A 23,990-nucleotide genomic window follows, 5' to 3' on the forward strand; every position below is an offset into this window, starting at 1 on the left:
AGACTTGAGACAGGTGTCGGTCAATGCACAGGATAGGTAGTGGTACAATACGAGTGCAGGCGGCTTAGCAAACGGGGGTAAGTCATTTAATCCTCCAACGAACGTAGGGTCGGTTAAGGTCAGATGATCGAGCAGAAACTAGAGGAAAAGCCGTAACATTGGGGTCATTTGGGGGTGGGGGCGGGGCAGGTGAGGCAGAGGGGCTGGTCATAGGTAAAGAACATTAAACACAACCTCAGGGACGGGAGGGCTGCAGAGGGTGGACCGCAAGACATTCTCAGTAAAGTGACACTTTAGGAGGGGAGGCAGCCGAGGGGAAGAGAAACAAAATAAAACAAGCATGCAAACGCTCGCTCCAATGAGCACAATCAAAGATTGCCGACTCTTTTTTTTCAATATTTGATGCTTTTAGTAAGCAGCGCAGTATGCCGCACTGCTTATTAAAAGCATCAAATATTGAAAAATACAGTTTGCCGAGCAAAGTCACAAACATTGTTTATTTGTAAGGAGACACATTTGAGTCAGCAAACACCCGTGAAAGCACACTTATACCTACTTTGAGGAAATGTGCAGATCTTAACATTCACTAACAGTACTTGCAGAAACTTTGTGCGAATATTTGATGCTTTTAGTAAGCAGCGCAGCATGCCGCGCTGCTTATTAAAAGCATAAAATATTGGAAAATACAGTTTGCAGAGCCAAGAAAAAAAGTCCCCAGAGTGTCACGCCGCCAGTGAAGCATACAGTCCTACGCGTGCACATTTTCTGTCCATCGGCGTGCACATCTAGCTTGGAATCCGTATTGATTCCAGAAGGTCCTCAAATGGTGAGAGCAATGCATGTGCACTACTAACGCCAGGCGAGACCTAAAAATGTATAAAATGTCCACCATTCACTGGGCACACACTTGCTTGCCCATAAATCATCATGCATACATTTTTGGGCAAATTCTGTAGGTTAATAAGTCACGACCTAATGGCCAGTGCTCATTCAGTAATGTGCTTTTGCACATTTTGTTATCATTTAAATTACCTTTTTAATTTCTTAATTTTTTTTTCTTTTGATTTAAATGGGCCTCTGCCCTCTTGGAACTGTAAGCGTTTGAAAAAAAGCAAATTACCATCTCAGCATAATGACAATTACACGCACATGCATAGTTTTTCATGCATATGTTTGTCATGACTCCTATGTGCACATGCATGCTGACATGTTTGTATTTACATGTCATGGAGACATTTCTTTTATTTTTGTTAATAGATTTTTTTTTGCTGATTATCAGCATGGAAATATGTTTTTTTTAAAGTGATGAATGAATTGCTTGAATTAATCCCAGCCACTGGTTGTTACTCGGGCCCCATCCCAGTCAATTGTTATTTTGTATACCATGCGACCTCAGTTTAGAACGATGCATATGCAAATTGTTCTTGACCCTTCTCCAATAAGAACAGCCCAGCCTGAACTGCCAAGCCAGGTCCTCCCTAAACTGGAATACAAGCAACCCAAGACCGATATTTCCCTTGTTCTGGCTCATCAGTTGGATATAGGTGTGTTCCAGTGCCCTAGTGTGCATAGAACCCATGCCTGAGCAAACCTTTCCCACCTAAAGTGTCACTCTGAAGTATGCAAAAAAGTGAAGGATAGAATGCTTGAACTGGTCGCAGTCATCGGAAATTACTCGTACTGCATCCAGTCCATCATTATCTTGCACAACATGCCACCTCAGTTTTATCACCATCGACCAAGTATATAGCGCAGTTAAAAAGTGAGGACTTATTCCTTCGTAAATGCTCGTTTCTCTCGGATCACAATCTAAGCACCTACAAGCATTTAGATGTGTCCTGTGTTGTTTTAAAAGTGTCCTATGTCATAACAGATTGTTATTTTTTTTAAATTGTATTAAAGGGCATTTATGCGGATCTCCTACTTAATGTTATATCTGCACATTCTTTGCAGCAATTTTTACACTAACCTACTTAAAGGCTCTGCTCCAATATGCATAATGATTTCCGTAACTACATTGTCATTCATTGCTTTGTTTAAAAAGCTACAAGTCCTCTCCAGAAAGGTATTTCTTGGCATCACTTTCTATCATTTGTTGACAAAAATCTTCTAACCAAATAGAAGAAAGAGGCAATAGGATCATTTATTTATTGATTTGCGTTTTAAAGGCAGGATCATTTTATATGCTAGTATAGTCAACATAGTGTTATAGCTAACTCTTAACAAACAAGATGCTTCATCTTCTTTCTCTTTCTGCAGTGTACATGTGACGAAACCGAAACAGACCAATGAAGAAAATCATAAAGAAATCTCATCCGCTTCCAGCGAAAGCATCCCCCATGAAAAATCAGAAAATGAATCTCATGTTCTTAACTGCAGTGTAAGCAGAGCCTTAGCAACATCAGAGTCAAACCCAGTAAACAACATTACCAAAGAAAAACATATCATATGTAAAGTAAAACCTTGTGATATTGAACAAAAGTCAATTGCAGAGAAATTCAGTATTGTAAAGCAACACAACCCAGATGAATACAACAGTGGGGAAAAAAGGAAACCTCAAGAAGAAAAAGTTGTTTTGCAATTTCCTCTTCAGGGCATTAAAGAGACTACTGAGAAGGGCCTTCATAAAAATGACACCCACTGTAGTTCCTCGCGTCTGTGTCCTCCACAAAGAGAGAATCCCATTGAAACAATGGGTGAAGGTGAAAAATGTGCTCGTACTCCAAGTACTAATGGCTTATGTTCTAAAAGGCATGATCTCATTCAAGAAAGCAACAGTTGTAAAACCAGTGATACCCTTGGTAGTGAAGATGTGAATGAGGGAAAGCGGAGTAAGAAAGGTAACTCTCCTGTTCCTTTGAAACATAGTGACTCACAAAAAATAGAGAACCACCATCATAATAAAGTCCTCCGTGGAGAAAGTTCAGAACCAGCAAGTCATCATATAAATGAAAGAAATGACACCTTTTATAAAAGAAAACATTCCCATAGCAAGGAAAGGACTAGGCCAGATAGATATAAAGAGCGAAGCTGGAATAGTAATATGAGTAGATACAGGCCTTATGATGAAAGTTGTCGTTCTGATAGTGGCAAGGCTGTGGGGAAATACAACTATAATAGAGATGGGTTCCAAAACAGAGAGAAAAATGAACATGAAAGGAGTAGATATTACCATAGTAAAAGAGAAAGGTATGGCGACCAGGAGAGATATTATCCAGATAGACAGAAAAGATGGGATAACTATAGATACAATAATCATCATTATTCTCCTTACTCTTCCCGAGATAGCAGAGATAGAAGGTTGGTGCATAATGACAGAGGGTATGACAATCTATATTACAACAATAGAGCATATCAAGATTTTGATTACAGAAGCAGGTGGATGCATGAATCGGCTGATAAAGACAGAGGAAGAAACTACGTCAGCAATTCCACACTAGACCACCATCATGGATCATCATTTCATCAGTACTCTGGAAAGTATCAGCCAGAGGAAACATCTGTCTCCGAATTAAAGAATTGCTATAATGACACTTTATGCACGATTAATGAAAGGAAAAGAAAATTTGATAGCAGCCTAGAAGATAGTGACAGTGATAATGAAAAAAGACCAAGAAAGAGCTTCAATCAAGATGATCCTTTTGATGGGGAAAGATGGAAAAAGCACAAAAAGTCTAAGAAGAAAAAGAAATCCAAAGATAAATACAAATATAAGTAAGTATGATACAACTATCTGCCTCTTTTTACTGACGTGCTGCTCAGTAGTTTGAAATGATTTATTACCTAGCAATGTTTTACCTCCTTATATTTATCAGTCCTTGTTCATCTCAAGCTTTCTCTGAATACTCATGCAGTAACTGTCATTTTGAGATTACTTTTATTTTACTGTTAAACAAGAGGGGCTGATTTTCCTGTACCTTCCATATTTCTTGTCACCAACAACAGGGTGGCTATTGTTCAAAAGCCAGAGGAATGTTAAAAAAGGCAATACCAATACTATTATGTTTGTTAAAATATTAGATGCTGTACATATTCACAGTAGTGGCAACCTAGTGACTGCAGTCACAGATGTGAAACGGCCATATTCCTGCAATCTTTCCCTTTTAAGTGATCTGTTTATTTGTATTTGTTTGGCGCTCTCTACTTGCGATAGGACATTTAGTTCCTATTTGAACCTTCCCACATTAATCCTTAAAATGTTGGGGAATGACCTGGAAGGTTAGTCCACTTGTTTGTTTATTTTTATTTCTATTTTTCTTTATTTATATGGCACCCACCAAAAACCATATAATCCCTAGGTGCTGAAACATATGGTCAGTACATAGTCATTCACGTATGAAAAATAACTGACAGAGATGCTTTTATCAAGAGCAATGTGATAATTTCCAAAGAAGACGGTTTTAACTGCTCTTGTGAAGATCAGTAATATTTGTATTTTATCATCTCCGTTCCTGTGACCAGTTATGCAGAATTTGCATTCTAACATTCCATTTCCAGAGTCTACAGGTTTATGATTAATTCAACTTCCCTCAGATTCCTCACTTTATCTGAGCTTCTGCCAGGAGTCAACTATCCACCTACAACCCTCCATCTGAATGTGATAGCACAGATGTACATTAGGTGCTAATCAGTGCATCAATTACTGTTTTTCTGCACCTCATCATTGCAGTCTGCAGGTCTTGCTTGGTGCCTTAACAACAAAATTCCTCAGCTTTTCACCTGCGACTAGATCAGATGTCTCCACAAAATGTCTCTGGTAGAACCCATGTCAAAAATGCTGCAAAAAAATCTCTTTCAGATCCCCACAACATCTGTATTGGTGTTTAGGGACAGCACCACGGCCTGCAACTTCTGTGTTATCTGCAGACAAAGGCCATCGGGGAGCAAGAGGCCAAACTGTGTTTATGTCAAAGGCCCTCAAGGAGATGCAAAAGTGCTCTCCCTCTCCTAAAAGTAAGTCGCCCTCCAGGAAACAATCTCCTAAGAGATCTCCCCACAAAAAAACATAAAACACAGGAAAAAGTGGCATAATTAATGGAAGCCATCTGCTTCCTCAGTGAAACTGTCCCGCTCCGGGGACCATTGGGAGTCTGGCCATGTTCCCCAATGCTAGACTCTTCATTAGGCTCTTCTTCATCGTCAGGTAAGACTCTGGGGCCAAAGAAGGTGAGACCGGAGTTTCTGGTTTATTAGCCAACCCTGCCCATGTTGATTCATTATGGCTAGCTGTGCTGGATTACTTAACATTGGCTTTGCCACTCCCCAAGGAGGAACATCCTTCCTATGGGTTTGGCGAATCAGTGACTCTGACACCTTGTAACGTTGCCCCTCACAGGCTCCAGTCTTGGTGACCACGACATTGTCGAAGTCTGCCAAGGCACCATCAGCTGTTCATTCAGGCCCCACTTCGGGGCTGATGCTGACACTGCCTACAACATCAATGCCATCCAAGGAACCATCGAAGATGGAAAAGAGGCCCTGTGTGGCTAAGGAGAAGGATCATGGCCTATTGCCCCTGTGCTGAATACCTCGGAGTCTAGAGCAATATATATTTTTATTATTATTTCAGTAAGTCTTTATTGAAAGTTATTATGACATAAAACTATAAATCACATAAAACAAACAAATCCGTATATGCAATACAGATCTCATAGAAAAGTAACTTGTAGAATATAGGGGGAATGTCCTGGCAAGATAATCATTATAATCAAGGTTACTACATAAGCTGTATGTCCCATATTCATGTGGGTAGGAGTGGGACAATGGGTAGACGTAGACCAGCACTTAAACTTCATGATTATTAAAAAAAAAGAGAAAAACTTCCAGAAGTAGCAATCAACCTTGCTCAGCAGACATAACTAGCAACAGGGATATAACCTGAAGATTGGGGATTTCGTAAGAGACTGGTATAGAGTTGATTATTGGGTGTATCGTTTTATTTGTTGCACGTCAGAAGAAGTTGGAGATTTTAACCAGTCGGGTTGAGACCTCCGATGTCGTCCACACTTAGCCATATTACTTGTGATATTCTGGGGAAAAGCATCTTGGGAATTATGTGCACTTCTTATGTAAGTGATCCATACGCACCAGGCAATGTGCATGAAAGATTTCCATACTGAGAGGATGATTTTTGTGGCTATAGAAAGAATAAGGTCAAAAACTGTAAAATCGAGAGCATTAAGAGTATGTGTCAAAGGTGAATATCATGGGCCCAAGGTGGGAAGTCTAAAATGATCTACGTCTTAATTATTTTCGATAGTTGATCTGAGATTTTTCCTTAGAAGACCTGAGTTGGGTGCAAATAAAGAACAAATGTTCAGCCGTCCCAGGGCAGATTTGCAATTCCAACAGACCTTTTTGTCGCTTAGTTGGAGTTTAGACCGTTTATCCGGTGTCCAGCACAGTAGGTGCATAGTAAATAATTTAGATTCTGCGTGTGAGGGGTATAATTTTTTTACTTGCTGCTTTGTCCCGGATAGTATATTTTAGACCTGGCATACTTGGCTTGGTTTCACCAGACTTTTTGCCTTACCTCCTTTATTTTTGACTTTGTGCTTGATTTCGTTTTTGCTGATTTAGGTACTCTGGGCAATTTGCCACTGCTGATCAGTACCAAAGTGCAAGAGCTTCCTGTGTAAATTGTGATTATAATTTGGCTATCCATAATTGGCATATTTGATTTACTGTTGAGTCCCTAGTAAAGTGCACTGTGTACCCAGAGCCTGTAAATCAAATGCTACTAGTGGGCATGCAGCACTGGTTGTGCCACCCACACAAGTAGCCTTTCAAATGTGTCTCAGACCTGCCATTGCAATGTCTGTGAGTGCAGTTTTAAACTGAAATGTTGACCTGGCAAGTGCGCCTACTTGCCAGTCCCTAACCTTCCCTTTTTATTCATGTAAAGGCATCCCTTTATACATGTCCTGATAATGAAATACTGCCAATTTCGTTTTTCACTATTGCAAGAACTAGCTCTCCCATAGGCTATCATTGGAGCTGCCTTGTAACCTTTTACAAGGGTAACTTTCAATTGGGAACAGTTTGAGATTTGGAGTTTGGGCTCCCTTAGGTCAGAATTTTGTAACGCATCTTTTAGTAAAGTTGTTTTTTAAATCGTTTTTGAAAATGACACTTTTAGAAAGTGGTCATTTTCTTGTTTAACCATCCTGTGCCTCTGCCTGCCTGTGGAATCAACATCTGGTTTCAAACTGACAGGGCAGGTTTGTGCTTTCACTCCAGACACTCACTCAAAGGGAGCTGAGGTATGCCCTGCATATGCTGATGGGTCTTCCTGGACTTGAAAGCGGGAGGAGTTGTCACTAGCACCTGAATAGGCTGTAGCTGCTTTGCGCAATGCTGTCTCCACCCCCTGTAGTATGGCAGGACCAGAGAGGACAGAACTGATTTTAACTGAGTAAGAGATATTTTCTTGCAAAGACTTCGAAGGGAAAAAGGGGTATAGGTATTAGACCTAAAACCCCAGATTTTTAGATTACTTCTGGACTAAGAGGACCCTGCCAAGAAGAAGAGCTGCCAGTAGAAGTGCTGCCCCTTTGCCTTGTGTTACTTTGCTGGGTGGGTGTGCAGTTGCTGCTTCTGTCTATGGCAGTGCAAAGGACTGAACTTTTGCCCTGCTGTGGTATCTTGCTTAAGAAGATTCTCCAAGGGCTTGATGTAGAGCTTGCCTCCTGTTAAGAAGTCTCAAGGATACAAGGACTTCACCTGCAGCACCCGTGAACTCCACCGTTGAAAGATCTGACCTGCCCTGTGGTGCCAAACCCAGTTCTGGGCCCTTGGAGGTTGTTACTGCTGCAAAGAACTGAACCCCACAAAATCAACACTTTGCCCTTCTTGTGGGGTCTTTTCTGATGCAGTGCTGCCATGCGGAAGAAATTCCCGATGCACAGCTCCGTGCGACTGAAGAAATCCTTGCAGCGCCTGCCAGTGGCCCGAAGACTCGCCGCACGCCAAGTCTAGTACGCTGGTCTCCCAAGTCTGATGTCACCGCCCTGACTCCAATGCAGGCTCTGCTGTAAGGCAAAAAGAAACCATGCATCATCGGACTGCGGCTGAAGAAATCGATGCAGCGCCTGTTTTTCTGCTTCCACATCAACCTCCACTGTGTCCAAATTTCCACGCATTGCACCTCACAGCCACGCATCTCCGTAGCACCCGCAGACCAGAACCGTCTTGGAATCGATGCATTACTTCCCCCTACAGTTCAAATTTGGCGCATCATTTCTCCTGCATGCAGCAGAACTGTCACATCACCTCCCCAAGGACTCAGGAATTGACGCATCGCTGTGTTTTCCAACACTTCCCTCCTCTGCAGCTGTTATACCTTGCAGAGTTTGACGCATTTGAGGTACTTTGTTTAGAAATTACGCATCCATAGATTTCTTTGGACAGAATTGTTGGAAACCTTTTAAAAGTCATATTTTGTATTGTGTATGTTGGATTTTTGTCAATTAGGTCTTGTTTGGTTTAGATATAGATACTTTTTTCTTCTAAACTGGTGTGATGTCCATTTATAGGGTTTTCATTCTATTACTGTGTGTGTTTTGTACAAATGATTTACACATTGCCTCTAAGATAGGCCTGACTGCTCGTGCCAAGCTACCAAGGGGGTTGGCAGGGGTTATCTTAGGTGTCTAATCCCCTTATCCTGACAAGAAGGAAGGGTCCCTACGTGGACAGGGTGCATACCACTGCCATCTAGAGACCCCCATGTCTAACAGTATTTCAAACACCTAATGAAGGTGGCGGGCTAAATGTAAAGTGTCAGCCTGATTGGCCTATTTTAGTTGGATTGAGAATGAGGTCTTTAGTGTGGAGGTGGTGAGCAGTTTATATACTTTTGAAGCAACATGGCCGTTTCAGTATCAGCGTACGAAGCAAGAAGTCATGTCTGGGCGTTCAAATTGCCATAATATAGACATAACCCGGATCAAGAAGTGGTCCGGGTTATGTCTCGAGCCTCCCTCAGCTCCAGCACGAGGTCTTCAAGCACCTCTTCTTCTGGACAGTCGAGCTTTTTCAGATTCAAGGAAGGGGAACTTTTGTCCACTTCGAAGTTCTCAGGTTTGCCTACTGCCACAGCCCTCTTGCTGGCAGTTTGTTCCTTGGTGGGATTGACCATAGTCTCCTGCCTTTCCGTTGTCTGCCCGCTCAGGATTTCCAGAGTGAGTGCCAGCAGTAAGAGGAAAGGCTTATCATGGGAGGAGGGTGAAAGTCTCTAGCTAAAAAAGAAAGATTGTGTCATAACCAGCAGCCAGATGAATAGCACTTTCATTATTGGTTGAAAGGAAACTAAAAAGTAGTCGAACTGTGATAAGTACGAAGAAAACCTTTCTTGATTTTAAGCTAGGCAGGGTCTCTTGGTTCCCAGTCTGAACTCAGTAATAATAGGTTTCCCTATGAGGGAGTGAAGTGAGAAGTGGGTCAGCAAAGATGGAGAGAATCACCCAGCATGGCGCTCAACTGCAATAACTGTGGGAGACGGTAGTGGTCCTGTTGCAGCAGATAAAAGATAGAAAATAAATGCCAGTTTTGGCATGCCAGAACCGGTGGCAACAGTAAGGCATGTGTGCTTAGAGATGTTTTTTGTGGAAGGAGAACCACTGGAAGTGAGCGGCTTAAAAAAAGTGTAATTTAGAATTCATTATCCTGGAGTATTGCCCTTTACCTCCTTTGCCGGACTTTAGAAACTGGACCATTTCTCAAGGGACTGCATGTTAACGCACACTGCAGGATGCAATCTGTTCACCCCTCACATCAGCCACACTCCCTTATCACCCCACTAGGGTCATAACATCCACAGCAATCACAGCACTAGACCGTGGACCCGCAGACCGCAACAAATTATATCGTTCCACGTACCTAGTCTACCCCCTCAATCACTGTCCCTGAACCAGTGCACCCACTACCACGTCCGTCCCTCCTCCCCCCACACACACCCCTCACAGACCATACACGCATGATGTACCCCGATCTCTTTACCCCCCCCCCATCTCTTTCATTTACTATAGCAATCAGGGCCACATCTGGCACCCACCCTGTCTCCATTTATTTGTTTCTCCCAACCCTCGCCTATCCCACCGTGTGTACCCGCACCATCCCTACATTTCCCTCAAGGTCCCACTCCATTCCTTTACCCACCGTCTTTCCTTTACCCATCGTCTCTTCCAAGCTCCCACCTCCTTCCCACCTTCCCTCCCTCGCTCCGCCCCGACTTTGAGCCACGCCAAAGCGCGGATCCAGTGGCCCCTGACAACAAGATTCCCCCTCCCCACCTGAGATCCGCGAAGGAGATCACAGACAACGCTGGATAATTATGTGTATCTGGGGGGGTGGAGCATGCTCGCGACCAAGATGGCCGCTTGAGCGTGAAGCTCCACAACACCCGCTATCTATCCGCCAAGTATTTGCTTTCAGAGGTGCCAAATACGCTCAGCAGCAGCAAATATTGTGATTGGAACTGAGGAGGCGCAAGACGCTCTTACTCCGACTGAGCTACGTTGACTACAGACGGAGGGAGAGCTGCCGGAGTGCGGTGCACACGACTGGGCCTGGATCCCTGACCTCCCCTAGCTGACGGAGCTGCGCTGGAGTGGTGGTAATGACCTAAGCCTGACGCTCGGTGTGGACGACCTCCCACCTCCCCCACTGGGACTACCGTGCACATCGGAGCGGTCACCCCCCCCACTTGGAGACCGAGACTGCTGAGCTTGCCTGGCTGGGTTGCTTGCGGTGCGTGAGGGGACGTTGGCGCTCCCTCCATTGCGCCCTGACCCGGAATGTAGCTGTAACGGTGGCGAGGCGATCGGAGGAGTTTGGTGCTGAGCGCTGCATCGGGAGAAGAGTCTGTTTCTGCGGTGCTGGGGGCCCGCGTCCGGCCCCACCTCTCGGAGATTGCTGAAGTCGGCTGCATTGCGACTGGGCGCCCCGCATCAGAAACTGGGGACCACCATATCGGCCTGTTGAAGCCCTGCCCTGCTGAGAGTGCCGCTCTGAAGTGCGATGCGGTGAGTGTGTACCTACCGCGTACCCCTGAGTTGCTGTGTAGAACCCGACGGAGCTGGCGCAGCTCCCTTGGACCAGCTGCGTGCCCTCCCTGCCCTTCGGCGGCCTCGGGCGGGTGGAGCTGTCTTGCGAGGCCCCCAGCTGGCCTTTGGATCTCCTTGTGCCCCGAGGGCGGTGAGGCCCGGCTGCCATTTTGAATAGCTACAGCGCGACCTTGCATTGAAAGGCGCACTACTGACGAAATAATATAGTGGATTGCCCACCCTCATGGTCCTGGTGTCCCTCTGCTGTGAGCGCTGGCCAAGATATATACGGCCACGAACCGCTGCCGCTCTTGCACTGCCCACCGATGGAATAGTGCACTTCTGCAGTAGTGCTCTGGGCGACTGGAAACTGCGCCTGCCCGGCGCCCGACTGGCTGGATCCACATAGAAACGACGAAACCTCTATGTTTGCCTGACTACTAGAGGCGACCTTCCCCCCGGCTGTTTGGCCTCTGCGGTGAGCGCTGAGGGTCAAGCTTGCTGCGCCCCCGGGGGAGTTTGCCCCTCCTTGTGCTGCTGGACTGCGGGGAGACTTGAGCTGTCTTCTTACGTCTCTGGAGTGGAGTGGGTGGAGATCTGACTGGCTGTGATGCTTACCCGAGCAGTTGGCATCTGAGCCTGACTGCCCAACTGCCTACGCAGCGGTTCCGTCACACGCGCAATGGGAAGAGTTGATAAAATGCAACCGAAGATCTCCTTCGACCAGAGGAAGACTAAAGGGCGAGACACTGTGACGGGGGAGACGGGGGACATGCAGGACTTGCCTCAGGAGGAACCAGAGAGCAACATCCGCACTATGTTAGCTGCAATGGAGAAAGGCTTACAGAGTAGCCTCTCAGTGTTGGGCACTAAGATCGACTCTCTCTCCTATCGTATGGATAGAATGTCCGAACGCATGGACAAGCATGTCCAGCGCCTTGATATGGCAGAACGTCGCGTCACTGAGGTTGAGGAGGCGCAGAAGGCGCTAGATGTGGGCCACAAGCAATTGGGGAAGGTTATGCAAGTCCTGCAAGACAAGACGGAGGACTTGGAGGCGTGATCGAGGCACAGTAACCTTAGAATCACAGGCCTTCCAGAATCCACCCCTACTGGCAACATGGAGCAGTTTATTGAAAAACTTTTGGTCACTTTCCTAGGGCAGGAAACCTTTTCTTCAATGTTTGTAGTTGAACGAGCGCATCGATCCCTGGGACCCAGGCAGATCCCAGGTGCTCCTCTGCGACCGATCATCGCACAGCTCCTCAACTATCCTGACAGAGACTCTGCATTATGTGTGGCCAGAGATAAACAACCCCATAAGTTTGAAGGCTCAACTTTATCGCTGTTCCCCGACTTCACCATCAAGGTGCAGGAGGCACGCCGTCAATTCGCACCTTTGAAAAAGCAACTGCGAGAGGACAATATTGATTACGCTATGCTTTACCCTGCCAGACTACGCATCAATCGTCAGGGTCAATCGCTCTTCTTTACAGACCCGAAGGCCTTGCAGAAGGCTATGAAGGAATGGGCCAGAAATAAGCGACGTGACCCGGATCGGCAGCTTCTGGGAGAGGCAGCTGGCGGCACCCTTGATGAGCAGGACTAGCAGCGTCCTCCTGTACCAGGCAGTTAAGACGTTTTTTTTATTGCAGGTTGGGGGCGGGGTGACATGGGACGCGGGCACTACAGCCTCAGCGGGATTGTGTATGAGGCCTTACTCATCTAGAGGAGAGAAGTGAAGCCGGAGGGGGGGGGGGAGGGGGTGATGGACAGTTGGGAGGAGGATCGGCTTACTTGGGTGCATTACTGGTAAAGATTGCCTGGAAGCGGACTGCTGGATATGGTGATTCTTCTATGCAACGCGAACCTCTGAAGATGCTAATATGTTGAGGGTGTGTGGTGCGGAGGCCGTGGGTGATCTTTATCACTTCATGACCTGGAAGCGAGCTACCTCTGCCCACAAGTTCGTTGCACTACTGGGGTACTGTTCTCAATGGGGTTAGGGGGCTGTCACAGGCTTCTATGATCTTCTCCTCAGGATGACGCCGATGCTATGTAAGGGTCCACCTCCCATCCGTCCCCAGTCCGGTATAAGTGTAATACCCTCGGACTCGGAAGACAGGTGGGCGAGGGAAGGAAGGGTAGGGACTGCAGGGAGAGAGACCTGAAAGAGACAAGTAGAAGGCTTAGTCACAGGGCTTGCTAGCGCCCTCGTCCCCACAACCCCCACCCCATGCCTGACTCTTCCCCGTACCTGCGACTCCTTCCTCCCCGTCTGGATCTCTCTGCGGTTGTCTGGAGGTGGCTTTGGTTCAGTTACTTTCACTGGGCGGAAGCCCAAAGGGATAAAGTGGCAAGGGGGTGGTGAGTTCTCCTCTCACCCTTCCTGTTGTTTCACGGGAGAGTGTAGAGAGAGAGCCCCAAGGATGCCGGAGAAGCCGGTGACGAAACTGGCCGGCGCTGCCACTCAACGCCCGGAAATCCTGGGGCGGAGGAGCGTCTCGGCGGTAGAGGCGCTCACCTCCGTACCGTCCCGTTGCTTCACGGGTACGTGCGGAGTCAGCTAGCCAGGTCCGGTGTCTAAGGGGGCTTGCGCTTCGACTCGACGCCCGGAAATCCTGGGGCGGAGGAGCGCCTAATCGGTCTGGGAAACCCTTGTTAGGGTTCTGAGGTCTCTAGCTGAAATCCGCCAGGTCGTGCCGGGTCCTCTAACAAGGGGATACTTGGAGCAAGGGTCGCGGCGGGTGGCACGGCTCGAGGAACCTGGATTAGTTCGGTCCCGTGGTTTCCTCCAAACACTCACCTATGCTGTCGCCGGCGAGTCAGTTGGAGCGCGCTCACACGGGAACGTCCGGGCTTCAAGTAGCGGGTTCAGGCATGTCAGAATCTTGCGAGCTGGAACGAAGGCAATCGTCAGAACGATCGTCGCGGGGCCGTTGATCAGCTTCTGCGGGTCAGGAATCATCGGCAACGCCCCCAAGGATGTTGATGACTTTATCCGTTTCCGGGGCTCTTGCGATGGCACGTGACGCGGTGCTTGCAGCGCCTCTCGGGAAATGGAGTCCCGTTCCTTGCGGTGTCGTGGCGAGGCGCTGAGAATCATGATGGGGGCAAGGCCTCTGGGCGCTGCACTGATGTTTTTGCATTTGCTATTAGCTTCTAGAGTTGCTCAAGGGGTCAGTTTGTTAGTTTCTCGACTAGGCCTAGTTGGGTTTGGCCCGGCGTGGGTGGGGGTTCGGGGAGGGGGGGGTTTCAGTTGGGCAGGGTTAATGGGAGACATCACCTGATTTGTACAGTGGCTATGCACACGACAGGATCTTATGGCTGACACAGAGAGGGGCAGCTTGGCTGGGTCTGGCACTGTGGACTCTTCCCCTTGTAGAGCGGACTCACAGGGAACTTTACGTGCACTTACATGGAATGTGCGCGGTCTCAATGACCACCGAAAATTAAGTAAAGTACTGGCTTACCTGACTAGACATGACATTGATGTTGCACTGCTACAGGAGACACACCTTCCTCTTAATTGCCCATTGTTTCGATGCAGAGGCTTGCATGGGAACACACATGCGGCGGGATTCACCACGCACGCCCAGGGGGTGCTAACCTGGGTCCGCCCACGATCGGCTTACACTTTGGAGCCCTTGTATACAGATGTCAATGGTAGATATGGGATTTCCAGATGCAGGGGGAATGGTCTTGAATTGTTGATTATTAATGTGTATGGTCCCAACTACGACAGTCCAGATTTCTATGTGGAGCTGTTTGACAGAGTGCAGGCTTATGAGGGAGAACACTGACTATGTGGTGGAGATTTCAACTTAGTTTTAAACCCGGACTGTGACCGCTCTGGCGGGCTGGTCAGACGCGTCACAGCCTCGGCTCGTGCACTCGCTGCCTCTATTGTACACACTGACATGTGCGATGTATGGAGACAGAGATTTCCAGATGCAGGGGGATTTACACATTACTCGGCATATCACAATTTGCACACGCGCATTGATTACTGGTTGGCCTCTAGACGGCTATATAATCAGGTGCGCACATGTGAGGTGCTGGCACGCACCCTCTCGGATCACTCCCCGATCCTAGTAGCCATCATTACTCCCTCTAAGAAAATTCCTCCATTTCCCCCTTATTCTTTGCTGGACGCGGCGTTCAAGGCTAACCTAGCAGAAGCAATAGAAACATATTTTGACCAAAATGTGGGCTCGATAGACCATTTCCAGGTGGTGTCGGAAGCATTCAAGGTGTATATCCGAGGTGTCACAATATCCAAACATTCAGGAGTTCTTAAAGCTCTGCGCAAGAGGCTGTCACATCTCGAGGCCACTGGAGACGCGGCTGCAACTAGGTTCGGATGAAGATGCTGAAATAAAACACCTCGGCAAGTATGCTGCTGTTCGCACCTATGGAGAGGGTGAGAGACCGAGTACAATTGCTGAGGAACCGCCGGGCCCTCTCCGGAGTTGCGGTGCTGCACTCCGAGGAGGGAGACCCACTAACTGTGGACCTCGTAGTCGCAGAGCGATTTCGACAATTCTATTTATTGTTATATTCTTCGCGGAGTACGGGTACTGAGAAAGAAATCTTAGATTATTTGACGCACATCAAATTGCCCTGGCTGACCAGTACGCATCGTGAATTTCTGATACGGCCAATAGAAAAAGAGGAAATACTTCTTGCTCTCTCTGGTACGAGAGTGGGCAGTGCCCCGGGGATAGATGGCCTGACAGTTGCCTTTTATAAAGTGTTTCTTGATCTTCTGTTGCCACACCTGGCCTCTCTATTTGATGATATGTGCGTGTCTGGTACCATGCCGCCCTCGATGAGAGAGGCTATTATAGTTACCATCCTAAAACCGGGTAAGCCACCCGAGGAGTGTTCGTCATACCGACCCCTCTCGCTACTAAACGTTGACACCAAAATCTTCGCTCGGATTCTAGCCAATCGACTTGTTCCTCTTGTCCCTGTACTGGTCGCCCCGGAGCAGGCTGGATTCGCCCCGGGCCGCAGCATCACTTATAATCGACGCACAGTATTCGGCGCACTTCAACACACCGTTCCGGAAACTCGCGCGGTAGCGGTGTTTCTTGACATGGAGAAGGCATTTGACTCGGTTGAATGGCCCTTCATGAGACGGGTTCTAGAGCGAATGGGCGTCGGAGAAGTCTTCCTACAGCTGCTAGGTATACTCTATAGCTCCCCCACGGCTTGAATAAAAATAGGGTAATGGTGACTGACCCGATACACATCTCGCGTGGCACGAGGCAGGGCTGTCCACTATCTCCGATCCTCTATGCCCTGGTTGCTGAGCCTTTGGCCTGCGCTCTGCGGGAGTATCATAGATATAAAGGTATCCGTATACCAGGGTATGAGCTCATAGTCTCAGCGTACGCTGACGATACGCTACTTTATGTTCACGACCCGGAGAGACATCTTTCATCCGTGTTGAGGGAGGTGGTACACTTAGGTGGGGTGTCGAGACTGCGAGTCAACTGGTCCAAATCCATTGTCTTCCCTATAACGCCTTCCACGACGCAGTTTGACCTTGATTACCCACTGCAGTGGACGACGTACTCGGTACGCAACCTAGGTATACAAATACACACTGATTCGGACGTGGTGTTCCGGGAGAATTATGGTGTACTGGTGGGCAAGTTGGAAGACGAGGTGGGTCGCTGGATACGCTTGCCTTTGAGTCTTCTGGGGAGAATTTCAATAATGAAAATGGTGGTCCTTCCCCGTCTTTTGTATCTCTTCACAAATGTCCCGATGGTCCTCTCTGGTGTTTTTTTTTTTAAGAAGCTCACTACTTTGATGGTTAGGCTAGCCTGGGCAGGTAAGCAACCAAGAGTTAAATGGCAAACTCTAACGCTACCTTGTCACTTAGGAGGACTGGGTGCACCAGATTTTGATCTTTATTATAGAGTCGTGCAGTGTGCTCATGCACATTCTTGGATACACGGTCCGCCAGATATCCCGTACTTACGTATTGAACGAGAGGTGTCTTCCCCGCGTCCATTGCCCACGCTATTGTTTGCCCCGGCGGACTGTAGAACCTGTATTCTTGACTCGATTAATTCTACCACGCATGCCTGGCATCACCTACTGAAGATGCAAGCAGGTGCAATTTTGTGTATCTGACCCCTCCACCCCTGATCACACTCCCCCACCCTTTCAATCACCTTCCCCCATCTAGGGATATGGACAGCCGCCACCAGAGACTCTTTAGCAGTGATACAGGATGGAACGCATCTCCCCCAGAGGCATGAGCGCAGGATACCTGGCAACTTATTACCCACAACGGGATATTGAAACTTAGGGAACACACATCGTTACATTCCTAGACATTAACACCACATGGGATAATATACAATTGCATACCAATGGACACAAATTAAGAGATCACACAGCATTACCCCCTCACACTGGCTCCTTCCGTCCCCTCCCTCAGGCAGACACCCATTTCGCCCCCCCCCCAACTTTTCTCTAATAAATCCACTACCCTTTATTGTTAATGGGACAAATGAGTCATCCAAATTACTGCTATGGTGGGCTTCTGTATCTGTTTGAAGGATGATGATTCCTCCAGCTGTATATTCTTATCATTCATTAATAAATAAATACTTCACAATAAAGAAAAGAAAACAAGAATGCAATCTGTTGTCTCTAGACAAGGATGTGGCTTTTGCGCTCGAGAGCAGATCTGGTTTGAAAAGTAAGCACCCATGCCTTGGGAGCAATAGTGTTCCAGGCCAGTTGTGGAGGAATTGTTTGGCACCTAGGTGAAGGCGTCTAGTAAATACATTGCAAGTATTGACTTGGGCGTAGCTCAGTCAGTTAGATTTGGGATCTGGGCGGGTGAGACAGAGATCTAACCATCACTACCATTAAAATGGATGAATATCGTATTAAGGGGCCTATTTATCCCAAAAGTGACGCTGCGCAGCAAGTCACCTTGCTGCGCTGCGTGACAGGGAAAGTGCATGAATGTGCCATATTTAACATCATGTCTGTTCCCAGCGCTAGCACTTAATGCAGCACACGTAAAAAGAGTAACAAATGAGGAAAAATTAACATATTTATCCTTTTTACACCTCACCTGGGAAGGCGTAGCATTTTACCAGTGATGGTACCTGAGAATCGCCAAATCTGGGAATGCCCCAAATTCCATGGGTGTTGCATGGGAAAGCCCATGCACCTCCCATGGAACGTCTCCCCGGAGCAGAGTAACGTAATGCAGCGATTTGCGTTGCGTTTCTTCAGATTTATCAAGCCACTTGGCCACACAAACGGGCCTTGCGTGACATGATAAATCGCATTTAGTATTTGCGTCGCGCATTCACCCCGTTGCATGGTAAAAGTGCGTCGTAACTATATGATAAATATGGACGTAAATTTAAAAGGCGTCTCTGCAACAGATAAGAGCCATCCAGTTACTTGATTATTCTTGGCCTGTTTTGTGTGAGAGGGAAGAGGAGGGGTGGTGTACACAATGCTCTGCAAGGCTTCATAGAGACGTGTCTGTGCTATGAGGGCTGCTAATCTGAGTGGAAGCCTGACCACAGACATTGCTAGCCTGCCTGTAGGCACTGTACCACACTACAGGCACCAAAATCCATTTATTGGGGGGGGGGGATGGGGTCACACCTCTCATGGAACTAAGCCCCTGCTTGTGCGACCACTCTGGCTTTGTGCTTTATCTTTTCTTCCTTATTAATGGTGGTTACTTTTCAAGCCCATGTTGTGCAATCTGAAAGTTGGCAAACATGCTTTGGTATGCCTTCGTTGTTCCAACCGCTTACCTTTTGAGTGGTGGGAGCCCCTGCTTTGTGGAGGGCATCTGAGTGCAGCAATTGTCCCTGCCACATGCGAACCGGGATGGATCAGTGCAGGTGCTGTTTGTTGTGTTTGAAGGGTGGATCTTTCTTCACAGGTCCTCAAGGGTGTATTCTTACCACACGATGTTGAAGGTTGATTTGGAAAAATATGGTGTGCATTGTTTTATCTGAAAGAAACACGTTAGTTAGATTCCTCACCTTAGAATATCCCCAGGCGTCAGGCTGGATCCGGAAAGATTTTTCGTCAGCAATACCCCTTGCGCGTCGCTAGGCGTCGTTTGCTGCTCCGCGTCCGTCATTGGCGTCGTGCGCCGGAATGACGTCGTCGGAGTACTTAGACGCCGCCCTCCGACGTCAGTTCTTCTTTTTTCCGCGCCAGACAGCGCCTATCTGGGAAGAGCTTACCCCTTAGTCACTTTTTGACTAAAATTTGTGACTCTTTTTGGTCTTTTGTCGACTCGACTCTGGTGCCGGTAGGATGCCTAGTTTTAAGGCCTGTGACTCCTGTCATCGACTGATGTCGGTGACGGACCACCATCGCCGGTGCCTTTACTGCCTGGGGGCCGACCACGATGCGGAGTCGTGCCTCGACTGTCAGGCCTTGACCTCGAAGGCTAGGCGGGAGCGGTACTGTAAGCTTCTTGAGCTTCGACACTCGGCTCCGTGCCGTTCACAGTCCCGGTCCAGGAGGAGGTCGAAGGACCGGTCGCGGAGCCGCAGCCACCATCATCGCTCGTCGGGCTCGAAGTCTTCGGGAAAGTCGAAGCGCTCAAAGAAGTCCAAGAGGCGACACCGCTCTTCGGACTCCCCTCGCCGGTCGCGCGACTCGGTCGAGAGTCAGGGTGGTCCTACCCCCGCGGCTCCATCGGAGCCGCAGGAGCCGCGTCTGTCCCCATACCCGCCGGTCCCTGGGACTGACGCGACTCCGGCGGAGATCAGTGCCTTCCTCTCGGCCATGAGGGGCCTGGCTCCGCCATCGACGCCTGCCGGCGCGCCTTGGGGCCCCCCGGGCTCGACTGGGCGACCTCGCGAGCCGGCGGCTCTGGACCTGGCGCCGTCGACGACTTCGGTCCCGACGCCGCAGGTCCCCGAGGGATCCCGGCCGGTCGACCTCACGACGCCTCCTGCGCCGGCGCCGACACCTGTTACACCTCCGGCGCTGTCTCCGGACGACGCCGTTCCCCGGTCTGGGCCCGGCACCGGTCTGGGCCCGGCACCGGTGCGGCGCCACTCGACGCCGCACCTGAAGCCGATGCATGAGCATTTTATCTACCGCCCGGCTCGGTTATTCCCCGGACGCTGGTTTCATCTCTCCTCCGACTGTGGCCTCGGAGGAAGGTGCTGCTTTTTCAGTGGTGCTGCGCAAGGTGGCCGAAGCCCTTGGGCTGGAGTTGCCTGCTGTGGCCGTGTGGTCTAACATCCTCACTGAAGTGCTTCAACCGTCAGCAAGCTCCACGGAGCCTCTGCTGCAGTTCAATGAGGCACTAGTGGACGTTCTGCAGGGCACCTGGTCCAAGCCCTCCACAGTTCCTCCTGTGGATCGGAACGTGGCCCGGCGCCACCGCCCTGCTCTGGGCAACCCCAGTTTTCTGTCCCAACACCCCACGCCCGAGAGTCTGGTTATCCAGGCCTCAACTTCCCAATCCTCCTTCCCGTCCGCTCCTCCGGATCGGGAATCCAAGAGGCTGGAACAGTTCAGAAAGAAGCTGTTCTCTTCCCTTAGTTTGGGACTGCGGTGCTTGAATACCGCTTGCCTCTTGGACCGTTATTCCCACTCTCTGTGGGATACGGTGGAGGACGTGCTGCCCCTGTGTCCGGAGGAGGCCTGGTCACGGCTCACCCAGGCGCTTGCTGACGGGCGAGATGCAGCACGGCACGCCATACGATGTGGACTAGACACCACGGACTCGCTGGGTAGGGCGATTTCAACCATGGTGGTGCTCCGTCGCCACGCCTGGCTACGGTCCACGTCTTTCTCGGGGGAATGTCCAGAGTACCCTCATGGATATGCCCTTTGATAGCACTCTCCTTTTTGCCGAGAAGGCGGACAATGCGCTGGCTCGCTTCAAGGACTCCCGGGCTACGGCCAAGTCCTTGGGTCTCTCGGCCCCGCGGCCGCAAACTTCCGCCCTTCGTCCCTTTCGTGGCCAGGGAAGGGGCGCCTCCTCACGTCCGCTTAGCCACCGGCCACAGAACCAACCTGCACGCGGATGTGGATTCCGCCGAGGCGGTACTGGAGGACAACGTGCCGGTCAGTCCACATCCACCCCGGCAGCATCCGCCTCAAAGCATTCCTAGTCCGAGCTTTCAGGCCCATTCCACGCCAGTGGGCCGCAGAGTTCGCCATCACCTGCTCCCCTGGCGTTCCATCACGTCGGACAGGTGGGTGCTGCAAATCGTTCGAAGGGGCTACTCCCTTCCCTTCGAGACGACCCCTCCAGCCATGCCACCGCAGTACCACCGTATGTCGGGGGATCACTTGAATCTTCTGCGGGAGGAAGTTACGGCCCTCTTGGCCAAAGAGGCCGTCAAGCGCGTTCCTAGTCCATAAGTAGGTCGTGGTTGCTATTCCCACTACTTTCTGGTTCCCAAGAAGGGCAAAGGGGGCCTACGCCCTATCTTGGACCTCAGGAGCGTCAACGCCTTCCTCCGGAAGGAGAGGTTCAAGATGCTCACCTTAGCTCAGGTTCTGGCTGCCCTAGACCCTGGAAACTGGATGGTAGCGTTGGACTTGCAGGACGCTTATTTTCACATCCCCGTCCTGCCGGCCCACCGGTGTTACCTGCGGTTCACGGTGGGTCAGGAGCACTTTCAGTTCACCGTGCTCCCCTTCGGCCTCAGCAGTGCCCCTCGGGTGTTCACAAAGGTGATGGTGGTCGCAGCTCATCTGCGCAGATCAGGGGTTCCAGTCTTCCCCTATCTCGACGACTGGCTGTTGAAGGCGGGCTCGCCCCAGCAAGTCGTCTCCCACCTCCAGACTACGGCCGACCTCCTGCATTTGCTGGGGTTCTCCATCAATGTGCCGAAGTCGCACCTGAGACCCTCCCAGAAGCACCTCTTCATCGGAGCGGTACTGGATTCGGCGCAGTTCCGGGCCTATCCTCTGGAACAGCGGGTCCGGGATATTCAGGCTCTGATTCCCATCTTTCGGCCTCTATCCTGGGTTTCGGTCAGGTTGGTGCTGCGGCTTCTGGGGCTGATGGCCTCCTGCATCCTGTTGGTGCATTACGCCAGGTGGCGAATGCGGGCTCTGCAGTGGGACCTGAAGTTTCAGTGGGCCCAGCATCGGGGCAACCTGTCCGACCATGTCTTGATCTCGGAGGGCACTGTAAAGCAGTTGCAGTGGTGGCTCACGATCCGCGATTGGGTCAGCGGCAGATCCCTCTCCCTACCCCAACCGGAGCACGTGGTAGTGACGGATGCGTCCCTCCTGGGTTGGGGGGGCCACATGGGGGAGGTGGAGATCAGAGGTCTCTGGTCTCCGGCGGAGACTCGGCTCCATATCAACCTTTTGAAGCTGAGAGCGATCCGGCTTGCACTCAAGGCATTCCTTCCCTCTGTCCGAGGAAGTGTGGTGCAGGTGTTCACGGACAACACCACCGCCATGTGGTATTGCAACAAACAGGGCGGGGTGGGGTCGTGGACCCTTTGTCAGGAGGCTCTGCGCCTCTGGACATGGCTGGAACACCAGGGCATCACCCTGGTGGTTCAACATCTGGCGGGCTCTCTGAATGCCAGAGCAGACGATCTCAGTCGCCGGTGCATGATGGATCACGAATGGCGTCTACACTCGGACGTGGCACAAGGTCTCTTTCTGCAGTGGGGAGAGCCTTAGTTAGATCTTTTCGCCACCGAAGAGAACGCGCAATGTCCGTAGTTCTGCGCGTTGGAGTTTCCAAGGCGGCACTCGCTCGGGACGCCTTTCGTCGCGAGTGGAGTTGCAGTCTGTTGTACGCCTTTCCGCCTATACCACTTCTGCCCAGAGTGCTGAAGAAGATCAGGCGCGACCGGGCCCAAGTCATCTTAGTGGCTCCGGTTTGGGCACGAAGGTACTGGTATCCCGAGCTACTCAGTATGTCAATCAACCCCCCGATACGACTGCCTCTTCAGGAGGACCTTCTGTCGCAGCAGCAGGGGACGGTCCTCCACCCGAACCTGTCCAGTCTCCACCTCCATGCGTGGAGATTGAGCGGCGACAGTTGATGCCATTTGACTTGCCTCCTGAAGTCGGTGATGTTATTCTGGCAGCCAGGCGTCCATCCACAAAAACGGTATACGCCTGCAGGTGGAACAAATTTGTGGCATGGTGCACAGCAAAGGCTGTGGATCCCCTTTCCGCCCCTCTTTCTGAGGTTCTCCTCTTTCTCCTTTCTCTGGCCCAGCAGAGCTCTGCTCTGGGCACGCTTAAAGGTTATCTTTCAGCTATCTCTGCTTTCTTACGGCTTCCTGATCAGCCTTCTCTTTTCAAATCTTCTGTTGTTTCTTGTTTCCTCAAGGGCATTACTCACCTGTTTCCTCCTGTCGCCTTCGTAATGCCTCAGTGGGATTTGAATCTAGTCTTGACATTTCTGATGTGCGCTCCCTTTGAGCCTCTTCACAATTGTCCCATTCGTCTTCTGACTTTTAAGACTGCTTTCCTGGTAGCTATCACCTCGGCTAGACGGGTGAGTGAGCTCCAGGCTCTATCGTCTAAGCCTCCTTTTCTTTCTGTTCATCCGGACAAGGTTGTCCTCCGGACTCGTCCTTCCTTTCTTCCAAAAGTGGTGACTCCCTTTCACATCGGGCAATCTGTCACGTTGCCCACCTTCTTTCCGCCTCCGCATCCTTCGAAAGAGGAAGAGAGGCTCCACCGTCTGGACCCAAAACGGGTGCTGTCCTTTTATTTGGACCGCACCAAACAGTTCCGGGTGGACGACCAGCTTTTTGTTGGATACGTGGGTGCTAAGAAGGGAAGGGCAGTACACAAGCGGACCATCTCGCGGTGGGTCGTATTGTGTATAAAAGCTTGTTACTCCTTGGCTAAAAAGGACCCTCCTGTAGGGCTGAGAGCCCATTCCACCCGGGCCACAGCGGCGACTACTGCCCTGGGACGGAGAGT

General features: G+C 49.8%; 1 protein-coding gene across 2 annotated transcripts in view; it reads left to right on the plus strand.

Moving 5' to 3' along the window:
• Positions 1–23,990, plus strand: part of USP42 (ubiquitin specific peptidase 42) — a 521,578-nt gene that overhangs the window by 419,120 nt on the left and 78,468 nt on the right. For both annotated transcript variants that reach the window (XM_085629020.1, XM_085629022.1), the window contains exon 15: positions 2,260–3,714. In XM_085629020.1, coding sequence (XP_085485146.1) covers positions 2,260–3,714 — 1,455 coding nt within the window. The remainder of the gene's footprint in view (positions 1–2,259; positions 3,715–23,990) is intronic.

The sequence above is a fragment of the Triturus cristatus genome, chromosome 10 (genome assembly GCF_964204655.1).
Source record: "Triturus cristatus chromosome 10, aTriCri1.1, whole genome shotgun sequence".
In the NCBI taxonomy this organism is placed as follows: domain Eukaryota; kingdom Metazoa; phylum Chordata; class Amphibia; order Caudata; family Salamandridae; genus Triturus; species Triturus cristatus.